General features: G+C 38.1%; 2 protein-coding genes across 2 annotated transcripts in view; one reads left to right on the forward strand and one right to left on the reverse strand.

Moving 5' to 3' along the window:
* Positions 1–12,929, forward strand: part of LOC117566124 (U2 small nuclear ribonucleoprotein auxiliary factor 35 kDa subunit-related protein 2) — a 28,504-nt gene that overhangs the window by 1,644 nt on the left and 13,931 nt on the right. The window contains exon 5 of the mRNA XM_034245601.2: positions 11–318. Coding sequence (XP_034101492.2) covers positions 11–318 — 308 coding nt within the window. The remainder of the gene's footprint in view (positions 1–10; positions 319–12,929) is intronic.
* Positions 481–6,646, reverse strand: LOC117566130 (uncharacterized). Its single transcript, XM_034245611.2, has 3 exons — positions 6,518–6,646; positions 3,591–3,729; positions 481–1,418 (listed from the first exon to the last, which is right to left on the reverse strand). The coding sequence occupies exons 2-3, from the start codon at positions 3,727–3,729 to the stop codon at positions 856–858; spliced, it is 702 nt and encodes a 233-aa protein (XP_034101502.1). The 5' UTR covers positions 6,518–6,646; the 3' UTR covers positions 481–855.

A 12,929-nucleotide genomic window follows, 5' to 3' on the forward strand; every position in this document is an offset into this window, starting at 1 on the left:
CTTATTACAGCTGGAATGATGATGAGAAGGAATCTCGTAACTGGCGTTGGTCAGAGAGTCCCGAGTTGGAGCTAAAAAATTCTAAATCAAAAATGAATAGATCACATCGGAGTAGTGAACGTCGCCCTAGATCCAAAGAAGATGACAAAAATAATAGTCAAAAATCATACTCCAGACGAGACCATCAACCGCGAAGTAGTAATCGAAGTAGCTCCCATAAATTAAAAAGCCATAAACTTGATAGAAGTCGCTCCCGTTCACCAGGTCGACATCGTCATGCTTCACGCCATCATAAATATAATCGTGAAATAAATCAAGGTACGGTTTAAATATTTTTGTTTTTTTTTTTTCATTTTGATGGATTTTTACAACATTTTTATTGAATCTCTTTGTTTTGGGCGGCAATAGAAATTAGTGCTGAAGAGATTTCCGTGTAAAGAGATAGAGAGTAAAGTGAGAATTCCAGCGAAAACTAAATACTTAACAATTTTAAGATTTGTTTTTATATTATTTACATAAATATAAATACAATTCGACGTGTAAAATTGGCAGTTTCGAAAGGATAGTTTTGTGTGAATTTTGAAGTTTTGCAAGTGAGGACATTCCTCTCCCAAGTGGAGAGTGTGTGCCTGATGTGCATGGAAAGATGTGTATATAGGTGGTAAGATCGGTGTGTGAAATTATATAAATTCTAAAGTCTATTTGTCTTGCATTCGTCGTACACACACAATTTAAACAAAAAATTATACAAAAAACTCATTCAGGGAGTATTATAATAAGTAGTTTTTTTTTTTTTTGATTTAAAATTACACAAACAATACGAAGCTTTCAGCTTGATCAGCTGCCGGAAACAACTTATAGACGAATGCCGGGATTTGTGGCAGCCACATAGCGGAGCAGCTCCTCGTTATCCTCACAGATGACAGGCTTCTCGTGGTAGCAGGCAACGTCGTGCCATGCGATGCCATCGTTGTACACGTTGTTCAACACCGACAGACACTGTTCCTTGGTCTGGTTAATGTCGTACTCGGCATTGTCGGGCTGTGGACGCTTCTTGTGACCGGTTTGCGACCATGGGTTGTAGCCCCATCCCTGTGGAATGCGGTTGGTGGCCTGGATCTTCTCGCGAGTTGCGGACCAGAACCAACCGTAAACGTTCTTGGGCTCCAAATCGGGACGGTTCTCGCAGCCAGCGAAATCGCAAATGCGGCCAGCGGTCCAGATGTAGGGCACATCGTTCTGTTGGATGACACGGAAGATGAGGTTGTTCTTCTCTTGGGTCTCCAGGGCGACCAGATCCATGCAGTATTCGCGGCACAGATTACGGCCATCCAACCAATCGACCTTCCTGTTGGCCAGAGCGGGCACATGGGTGCTTAGGAACATGTTTTTGCCGCGGTAGGAGAACTCCTTGGGGCCTGTAAGAGTCGAAAGCAGATTGATGGGTCAGTCAATGTTGTTGTAGGTGTGCTAACATTGAGTTCAATGCGATGGCTGCTGTTTTGCTTGCCTCATGATTGGCAAAACATGCCACGGATGCTTACACAACTTCCCCCACAGTTTTGCGTTGCGCAATCTCTGCAGCAATTTATGCAGCTTTATTTTTATTTTTTTTTTTGACTGTCGTGCTAAGCTGAGCTGAGCTCTCTTCACTTCGTCAGCAGCAGTCTTCATCGTCGCCCTACCGTCTTCTGCTTTCCTTTGTCTGTGTGTCAAAAGGTTTTCCGTTTGCCAAACAACAAAAAAAAAAGCCAAGTCGGTAAAGCCAACAATGGAATATTCCCCCAGCCTCTCTTTGTAGTGCACTGCAACAGCTTTGCAGCTCCTAACACCCCAGCAGCATCACCTCCTCCTCCTCCCGCTACTACGTAACTAGTTTCACATCGTTGCCTCGCTGCAACAGCAACAGCAGCAGCAGCTCCAGCTGCCGTGCATCGTCCATTTGATTAGCTACTTTGGACTTCGAAGCATTATGTTTGTTCGTTTCTGTTTTCGTTTCCACATTACTGTGCGCTGCTGTTTCGCCAGTGATTTTTGTATTTTGTATTTTTTGTCTTAACACGCCCGCCTGTGCCACGCCTCTTTGGCGGCGGCACGCGTCATTAGGCGCGCTTTAAGCCGCTTTAAAGCTGCCATGTCAGTTTCGATGTTGCTGCTTGTTGGCTGCTGTATTTTTGCCGCCGTCACTTTTGCAATTGCCTTTGCCTGTTCATTCGTTCATCACTCCCCACCCTCCTCTGGCTCCCTGTTGCCGCCTTCATGTCTCACTTCACGTCAAATCAGCTTAAGTCTAACATAATGACCTTATTTGCCATTGTTTGCACATTATTATTATTTTTTGCCGATGCTGTCTGTTGTCGTCTGCTGCGGCAATTTCCTCACTTTGCGGGTCAAGGCAATAAAAAAATCTCTGGGCGTCACATTAGCGCGCGCATTAACCTCACTTTCTTTCGTCAAGTTTTCCTGGCTGCAAATTGCGAAAACTACAAATATCTGTAGATTGCCTTGCAATTGCATCATTCCCAAACTAGCTGGCAGATAAATATCGTTTAATAAGCTGCTTAGGCAGCAAGAATCTCAGGCTTGGGCTTTAGAAAATCGGTTTTTTTTTTTTTTTGTGTTGTTTAAATGGAAATTAATAAGCAGGCGAATAGCAGTTTGCATGCCTGAAAGTTGTTATTAACAACAAGACGACGAGTCGCGTCTATAGAGAGCCGGTAATTAAGTTTGAATAGATAATTAGTTTATTTAACTAAAAGTTGTGCTTGTTGTATAACTGGAAATTTCTAAAAGATGAAAGATCTAAGCCACAGCAAATAGCAACAGTAAAATAGCGACTTCAAACTGGCTATGCAACTTTATTATGAGCCGTCACGTTGCGACGTTGCCCAAAAAAAAAAAATATACAGAAAAAAGTTAACTTGCATTTTCTATTCAAACGGGATGTACTCTGTATATGTGCAGCATGCATGTGTGTATGTGAATGCCTAATTAGTATTAGCTGCAATGTGTTTATTAATGTACCGGATATGCAGTGATGACGCTATTGTTTGAATTTTTTTTTTTAAATTTCGCAATCGCGCTGCAGCAGCGATGACGTGCAGTTGCTGGCTGTTTTATAATTGGCTACTTATGAATGCAACGAGGTGGCAACGCTACCCAGTGCTACCAAAGGGAGTCCATAGGTGCGATCTAGATGAGTGGCAGCGCTGTCAAGTGCAGCAAGACAGACAAAAACTGATTGCTCTAGCAAGCGAAGAAAGTGTGTAGGTGAGAAATGCAAGTGATCACGTCACCCGACCTGCCTCTACATTCATTAAACAAAAAAGTACAATCATCGCAATTGAATAAATCTATTTGTATTGTGTGTGTTTGCTTTTTATTGGGGTAACACCCACACGTACCACGTAGCATTGCCAAACGATTTCAAGTGCAAACTTGGCAAATCGTTGGATGCGCACTATTTGTTATTCTCCTAACGTTTCACACTTTTACTTTTTGTCACACACCGCGACCGGTCTCAGGCCCATTAAGGTTAAAGTATTTTACATATCAGTTTATTTATAGAATAAATAAGTTTGTATACTTACGGCTGGCGCACTTGGCGGGCACGGGCAGTGAGAGGAAGCGGCCCGGCTTGGTCGCTGTGGTTGTTGTGGTTCTGCCCTTTTGGGCATCGGCACAGGCGGCCACCAGGCAGAAAGTCGCTAATGCCAAAGTGACTTTCATCTGTTAATAAAGAAAATAGGAAACAAGAGCGTTAAATTAGAAAATGTAATTATAATATACGCGATAACACAGTGCGTATGCGTAATGCGTGTCACATTGACAATGTGTGTGAGTGTGTGTGTATTTGTGTGTATTTATCGAAGATGTAACTTGGCGCGCGTGGTTTTTATGTCAAGGATGCTTCGCTGGCAAGCCAACCGGTTGACCGAGGCGTTTCAAGCAGCACAGCAGCGGCCACTGACACACTGCCTCACTGACGACAATAACAACGACATCGTCGACACTTGAAACTTTATTTTTATTGTAGCTTAGCGTCGGCAACGTGATCAGCATCAGCATCATCGGCTTCGGCAGCGGCAGAGACAGAGACAGAGGCAGAGGCATCGCCACATTATTCATAAATAAAAATTCATTTAGCATCTGCTGCAAACATGTTGATTACACAAGAGACACGCCAACGAGTTGGCCAGCCAGCCAGCCAACCAACCAACCAACCAGCCTGACCTTAACTGGTTTTATTGACTTTTTCGCTTTAGTGTCTTTGCGTTTCGCCTGGCTAGAACCTTCCACGTCTTTAGCATATCGATTAATGCCCCCGCCAATCGAAAAAAAAAAAACAAAGCGACGCTTCTTCCTTGTGAATATACTAGATATTAAGTCGAATTCGAATACGAATACGAATTCGAAGTCGAAGTCGATGCTAATGCAATGCCATCAATCAAAGCTCAATGTCTGATGGTGCTTGCTTCAGTTTGAATAGATTGAGAGATGGCGGAGAAGAGGGAGAAGGAGACGGAGAAGGAGAAGCCAGAAGGAGATGGAGATTGAGAGGGAACATATAAATTTGAAATTTCGCATGTTAATTTGATTTCATTGCTGCGGTTGATCTTTATCGCCAACGTATTCATGAGTTGCCCCCACCAAACAACAACAGACAGACGCGGTGTCTTCAGCTTTTGGAATTGGATTTGGCAACATAAATCATTAATGGATCGCCTAATGGTTGCAGCGTCAATTTTGCCGCTGGGCAAATGTTTAAAGCTGAAACTTTAGCTAAAGTTAAAGCTTATCAGCAAGCTGTATTTGGAAATTGAAAACAATTTCGTGCATAATGAAAATTTGATTTGATTTGATTTCAAAAGTTGCGCTATCGATTCGATTATTAATTCGTTTTTCGACTCGACATTTTTGTCTTGTGTGTGTTTAAAGTGAAAAGTTCAAATCAGCTCACGCCTGTCTTAGGAAACTCGCATGCGTGTGCGTTTTGTTGTTATTTAAAGTTGCGTTTTGTAATTTGTCCATCGGCGCTATATTTTGGTTTTTTTTTTGTTTTTTTGTTTTTTGTTTGCCGTTTATAGTTATTTGTTGTTTCGTCGGCTCATGAATGTTAATCATTATCAATCAGTCGACCAAACTGATGATGCATTTCATTATAACGAGTCATGTATACAATATGCATAAGTATGTACAAACATACCGTATTTGGAGATATGTGTGAGCACCTTTATTTATGCGCCCTTTTGTGACTTTGCCTGGCCAATTCATATATTTATGCATACCCAAGACGACATACATTTTATGTCTTTTGTTTTCCATAGCCTGCGGCCACATTGACAAAAAGAGCATAATGGCTTTTGTGTAATTGTTAGCGATGGTCCAAAGACAGTTGTTGCCCTATAAACTAGCTGTTTTTATGGATCGCCATTAACAATAGAGTTAATACCGAAAGAGAGTGAGATGCATAGATCTAATATTGATATTACTTTTTTCTGATATGTGGAAGTTTTAAAATCTATTAAATTATTTTTTATATTTTAGGCTTTCAACCTTTGATCTATTAATATAAAAAGTGGCCTTTGTACTTTAAATTCATATTTGTAGTTTCCCAATTAATTAAGGCAACAATTTTACTAAACTCGCATTTTAAATTCTTCAACTAAACGAGGGAATTCTCCAACTAGGTGAAGCAATAATTTCATTAAATTTGAATTATAATTTGTTGAATTAATGCAAGCCACAATATTATAAATTTCATAGTTAATTGAAGCAAAAATCTTATGAAATTTGTATTTTATATTCTCGGAAAAAATGAAGTAATTTCATAAAAATTGTTTTTTTACGAAGTATTTTCTAGTCGTGATTTCTTCGCTTTGTTTCCATAATTTATGTATGAACATTTTGTGTGTGGAAGTTTTATGTTGCTGTTTCGAGTTGCGCAAAGTTTTCCGTTTAACAATGTTTTGAGTTGTATTTATAGCTTCGTTTTTTAGTGGTTTACAAAAAATGCTCAAGATGAGGATTTAAAGATTAGGAAAAGCGTCTCAATAGCTTCAGTCAACGAACTTTAACTGTAAAGTCAGCATTCCGAAAAGAACTTGTCTTGACCACAAAACAATGTTTGAACAACGAAGTTGAGTTTTGAAATCGACACACGAATTCTATTGAGGAAAATTGTAACAATAAACGAAAGACTTAGGCAACGAACTTGCACAAAGCGATCACACTTTAACGAAACTGTTTGACACGAAATACGTTTGAAATTGTTCTTGCTTTGGATAAATCCGCATTAAATCCAAAATTGTCAGCATATCCTTGCAGCAAGGAGCAGCACACAGATCACTTTTTTATATATTTGATTTTGAATCACATTTAGCCACATTTTGGGCTGTTTTTGTAAGTCCTTCGATAGTTGAACAACACAAGTAAACACACAAAAACACACACAGAGAGTGATAGAGAGAGAGAGAGGGAAAGAGGAAGAGTACGAATATCCTTGAGCGCGTCTTACCTTTGCTATATGTGTGTATTACGATAACGATAACTTCACAAACTGTTTCGTTCCCCTGTGGTCCAACTCAGACTCCGATGTTGCGTCGGAGACAAAACCAGACGAGACGAGACCAGACGTAAATGTGAATAGCAACGAATGCTCTGCGCTGCTGTTGTGCCGGCTTTTATACGTTCCAATTGCCCAAATGGGCGGCTGCCACTCCCCAATATTAAATATAAAGAGAGACCCTCACACAGAGAGTGGGGGAGACAGAGACACACACACAGAGAGAGAGAGACAGAGAGAGAGAGCGCGAGTCAAATTTCCAAGTCTGAGCATTTGCACTGTGTCAAAGCTTAAGCTCTCGCGCGCTCTTTGCTCGCTTATTAAGCTCGACTTGACTTCGACTCCCTCTCTCTCTCTCTCTCCCTCTCTATCTCTCTCTCTGTCTCTTGCTCACTGTGTTGCTCTCTCTTTCGCGCGCATTGATTCGCATCTCGCATATCATAAGTCAGTTAGTAGTTGGAAATGATGTGCAACATTATTATGACCAAAAACTAAACATACAGTTTTCAAAATGGCGCATCCCAGTGAACAAAGAGGAAATTTTTCAATTAAAAGAGTTCTGCTTACCATAGCAATAACCATAATAATAAACACTAACAATAAACATAAAATATATATATAATGAAAATAAAAATAGCAATTGCTGAGAGCCAGAACATCTTGCTTAGACAATGACAACTTTTTGTTTATGAATATTTATAACTGCCGCGACGATTTGATTTTATTTATTTACTTAGGAATTTGAGGCAAACAACAAAAAAAAGCAGAAAAAGTTTTTTTTTTTGTTTTGGGTTTGTGTTTGTTCTATTCTGGTCTCTCAGGGCAAATCATTGTTGCTGCTCGGCTAAAACTGTACTACGATCATCATAATAATTTTAATAGCTCTATCTTCAGTTGTAGTTGTTCTTGCTGGTGCTGTTTGCTGTTGTTGCTTTTCTAGATTGTTGAGTGCCTGGCACTCAAAACAAATACCGCGTATTTCAAAATTTATGCAAACACTTGGCGCACCTTTTACGCATCATTTCGATGACGGCTTCGATGGCTTTGGGGCTTGCTTCATATATCAATTTATCAAGTGTTGTTGCTGCTGCTGCTGATGCTGATGCTGAGGCTGCTTTTGTTGGGCCTTGATCTTGAAAAGCCTTTCGAAATGTCGCCGTGGGCTCTGTGCTTTTTGGCTTCCGCGCGGCTCTTCGCACGCGCTCAAAAGTAGAAGCCAAACACAAATTATTTGAATTCGATTTAAATTTTGATGACTGCTTTTTTTCGTTTTTCAAATTTATCATTAATTGCCATGTGAATGAACTGGCAGAGGCAAAGGCAAAGGATAAGCTGTGCGTATATTGGGCATCTGTTGCTACTCTCATAAATATCATTTAACGCGCCAAAATCCCCTCCCTCTCCAAACAGCTGGTGCTTGGCAGTGCCAGCCGGATCTGAGATCTGAGAATATAGCCAAGCTCAGGCGTTAAACTAAGCCGAGTCGAGTCGAGCTAAAGCTAAAGCTCAGCTGAGCTGAACTGAGTGGAGTATTGAGTTTTTAGGTTCTTAAAATTGACATTTATGTTAGCGTTTTATTTTCGCTCATAAATATGCAAATGAATATTTATTTGCTTGATTATGTAATTTATTTTGTGTTTGGTGTGAACACAAAAAAAGCAACAAAATCAACAAAAAGAGTTGCGAGATAGAAACTGGAACTTGCCATTTGGCTTTCGAGTTTCATTTCAAATAAAATCATGATAAAAACAAAAGCAAAATAGATCCTTTTTAATAGCTTGGCCTAACCTAACCCCACCACACACAGCACACACACACACAACACATTCTCGCACACTCACACACAACATTGACATTTTGGCCAGCTGAACTTGTGACACACGACTGCGATCTTCAGGTTGACCTTATGGCCAGCGACTTGCTGACTTGATTTCTGTTGTGTTGTGTTGTGCTGTGTTTTGTCTGCTAATTGGCCATGAAACTGCACACACACACACTCAACCAAACTACCAAAATACATTTCGGTGTATTTGTGGTTTTTGTTTGGGTGGCGCCTTTGTTTGCCATTTAGTAGCATTTAATAGAAAACTAATTTATTGAGCCGTTTCGCAGGCCGACGCCTCTCACATGGTCTCCTCTCTCAACACACTTTTTGGTGGGCCAAAAACCACTTGAAACAAAATCAAGACAGTCGACAGTCGACTGTGGACAGTTGAATTCCCCTCCAAACTCCAGCTGTGTATTTTGTTTGTATATTTTAATTAATCTCATTGATTGCCAGCCATGTGCAAAAGATCTTTTTTTTTTCGTATTCCTCTTTCATCTCTTCATTATGCCACATAATGTAGTATATTTCTTTTATTTTTGATTTGGTGGGCCAATGAAAATTAACACCAAGTTCGAATTAATTACATTTAGCTGAGTTGTGTTAAAATTTGTGTGAATTTGTCTGTTAACTTTTATTGCATAATCTCCAAGTGCAAGATTGCCAGTCGGTGCCAGCTGCGCAGATTATAACCCTTGCAATCACGGAAGTCTCTCTCCTGATTGCGAAAGAATTCCCCATTTGCCTACTTAGAACCACACACATACATAAATTTATTTTTATTGCATATTTGCTAATTGTTTTAAACAAAGCTGGCGTCTGAAAAGGAAAGTGATTTTCTGTTAGACTTCAAGTGCAAATTGTTTAATAATGCCGGATTTTGACACTTTTAGAATTATTATTACTGTGACTCATATATTGAGCTGGAGATTGAAATAATGTATATTTGGCAATAGTTGTAAAGAGACAACAAACAATAACAAATTAAATATTGAGCTAAAAATTAATTATAAAATTTTGCAATAGTTTCAAAAAGTTTAATTAATTTACTGTCAATACCCGCAGAATAATTGTTGAAGTTATTTTTATATTTTGTACTTTTGTATATTTTAAATGTAGGTTAATATACCATATAATGCCTTTGGTATATATTATATTATTTTTGTGGTATATTTATTTGGTATTTTTAAGAATAATACCAACTGTTTTGGCTTAACTAAAAATTCCTATTGGATATCGCGCATACTCGACTAGCTGCAAATCATTTTCTGTTTAGCTAACTCCACTTATTTCAATTCCTTTTTTTATTGTGGTACTTTTTTCATTTTAAGATTATTGCAATGAAAATATTAAACTATAAACAAAATGAAACATATCTTTAATTGTATTTTTATCACATAATTTATTTCATAATGATCGCGTAACATCAAACGTAATTTGATTCACAATAAAGATGAATGAAAAGCAGAAGTTATTAGAATTTTTTAATGCTCACAGGGTATCTGGCGGTCAAGTATACTCGTTCTTATGCGCACTTTGCTCTTTGGCTTGACCACTGAATGTTTGGGGCCAAGAAAACAGCAAGGCGGTGGCAAAAGCAATCGATCAGTTTATAGCCTTGTTTGTTTGTTCGCTTGACTTGGACTGGGTTAGTCGAACAAACAAACAAGCAAGCAATTGATGCAATCAATAGAATACTTGTTAACATTATGCAATTTACTGATGTTATTGTTGTTGTTGTTGTTGCTGTTCGACTTCTTGAACATTTTGAATGGCCCTTTTGGTGATCTTGGCTCGTTGAATACATCCGCAGTTTGGTGTTACTTGTTGTGCTTTTCGCACTTCGTTTATTGCAATTGCTGCATAAATCAACATCCGCTGTGCATAGTTGTTATTTTGCTTCTTTTTTTTCGTGTGGCCTTTTTAATCATTTTTGCCCCAGTAGCGGGTTTTTCTTACATGCATTTCCTGCGATAGTCAGCAGCACTTTGACCTTGAGGCAGTTCAGTTGATGATTCCACGAAGCGATCAATCGATCGATCGCCTGCTTAGTCAGCGATCCTCAACTTGCGTTCGCTTCAATAACAGTCATCGGGTGTTCTGCTAATCATGGCAATTAAGAATCAAGTTGATAAGACTTGTTCAATATTTGTATGTTTGTATGCAAATTGCGCATACGCGCCGTGGGCTCTTTATGCCACTGCCACTGCCACTGCTCATGTTCAGATTGATTGACAGTTTTAATGCGGCCTTCGAGTGACTAAGCCCATCATCCATCGTTAGTTGGTAAGCATCCATTCCATCAACATCAACAGCATCAGCATCAGCATCATCGTCAATAGGCGTTGATCTTTAAATACTTTTGCTCACATTTCCATAAAACGATGCATATCAAATTCAAATACAAAGCAATCGTAATCAAATCGAACAAAAATTTAAACAAGATCACGAGCTTCAAGCGCCGGAAGCCCCCATCAAATGGCAATAGCAACAATAACAACAAGAGCAAAAAAATAAAAAAAAAACAAATTCAAATAAACTGAAACTCAAATTCAAACTGAAACTGTTGTTGATGCTTCCGCGAATGCGCTGTCCGAAAAAATCAAAAACAAAAATAATAATAATAATGAGCCAAAAGAAAAAAAGAAGGCAAAAAATAGAAGAAGAAAAAAACTACAAATCCAACTTAATCAACAATGAACATGCTAATTGCCAAGAAACTAAACCAAGCAGCAGAATAAAGAGCTACAAATATAATCAATCTGCTTAGACAACAGAAAATTTTCGGAGCTATAAATAAACAAACAAACCCCAAGAAGAGAGAAGCATCACTGACCTTAGCTTGAATTATGATCTCCATTGCATTGAATTGAAGTCGAAAAACGAAAAAAGAAAAAAACTAAAATTCAAATTCGAATTGGAATGGAATGGCAACGATGTGAATGGAATGAAATTGAATTCAATTGGATTGGATTAAATATGATTTGATTTGATTTCATTTGATTGAATGGTTCAATTCACACTTGCGGTTTTCTCCACCACCAGAGCATTTAATAAGCGTGGGTGAATCAACAAATTCCACAATTTTGAACAATTTTTTATATAGAATTAAAACGGATTAAACATTTACAATAATTAACAGTTTTTAAGGAGAAATGCAAATAATATATAATCTTAGTTGCTTTGGATGACAATATGGTATATTTAGAATGTAGTACTATATCAATTGGTATATTGATATATTTTTGATATATTATTATTATATTATATACTGTAACTCTCTTACTTATTTTAGAACTATTTTAAAATAGATTGATCGTAAATGGTCTTAAGCTTTCTAAAGTATTTATTTCGGTTAATAGATATAATCTAAGATATGTGTATAAGGTTATTTAGAGATACTACAATTAAGTAAGATTTTATATTATGATTTATAACATCATTTCACAAAATAAATTACTTCATATAAATGCTTTTCCTTAAAAGGATATCTTAAGGGAAAACTTCAATATTTAATCAATATTACAAATTTAATTTGTTGAAATTAAAATTCGTGTTCTATTCATCAACAAATTCGTATTTATTTGACACTGGGCGTCCTTTCTTACTTAAGTGCAGTCAGATAGTAAATGCTGTGTAAACTGTCGATAAGCGGACTTGATTGATAAATTAATAATTAGCATTAATCCGATATGCGTGTAGTATCCGATGCGAAAGCCATAAAACCGTTCATTAGATTGTGAATGACCCTCGTGAATTGTGAATAGATTCAAAAAGAAAAAACACACACATACACTATAAGTATATATATTGTTGTTGTACAAAAAGCGGGCGCATAGAATTTTCGAGCATTAACATTGAGATGCTGGCGATGAGTCGAGTTTAGTGGCAACTTGGACTCTGAGGTGAAGTTTTGTTTTTTAATTTTTTTTTCAATGTTTGTTGTATAGTCTCTCTCATCGGGGAATGCGTGAAGGACAACGCGTATACGCAGCGTATGCGCACTCACATTGGTAATTGCAATTTGTATTTAAGAAGCTCTGTCATGTTTGAAATGCCTTTTAAATGCTGATGCTGATGATACGTAATGAAATGAAATGTTGCCAAATGTGACCCCCAAGAGGCCGTCGTCGCATGTTCATTTACACATTAGTTGAAATTTAAATTTTATTTTTTATAAACACACACGCATACTCTATGTATGTGAGAGTGTGTGTAATTATGTACATTTAGTTTCGTTGTTTCGTTTATTTGTTTGGAGTTTGGCATCGGCATCGGCTTTTGTCAAGCGACAACAAAAAGTGATTGGCAACAAATTAATCAAGACCTTGCCAAGACGAGCACCAAGACCAAAAATTCAGTCGCAACACCAACACTAAGAGCCAGCTATATATAGACAACTCGATGTGTATATAAATTGACTTGAATTGGGCGCTATAACTGAGCCGAGAGCTCAGAAGAAGAATCTATCGAGTTTGCAGTTGCAGTTGCTGCAGATGATTACGCAATGAAAAAATGATTGATGTCTGCAATTTAGCG

This window comes from Drosophila albomicans, chromosome 2L (genome assembly GCF_009650485.2).
Source record: "Drosophila albomicans strain 15112-1751.03 chromosome 2L, ASM965048v2, whole genome shotgun sequence".
Classification (NCBI taxonomy): Eukaryota; Metazoa; Arthropoda; class Insecta; order Diptera; family Drosophilidae; genus Drosophila; species Drosophila albomicans.

What these genes read in the sequence shown, in the direction of transcription:
- LOC117566130 (XM_034245611.2), bottom strand. Translation starts at nt 3,729, where the DNA reads ATGAAAGTCACTTTGGCATTAGCGACTTTCTGCCTGGTGGCCGCCTGT. An exon ending in GCCCGCCAAGTGCGCCAGCC is followed by an intron (nt 1,419 to 3,590) that starts GTAAGTATACAA and finishes CGACTCTTACAG; the next exon opens with GCCCCAAGGAGTTCTCCTAC.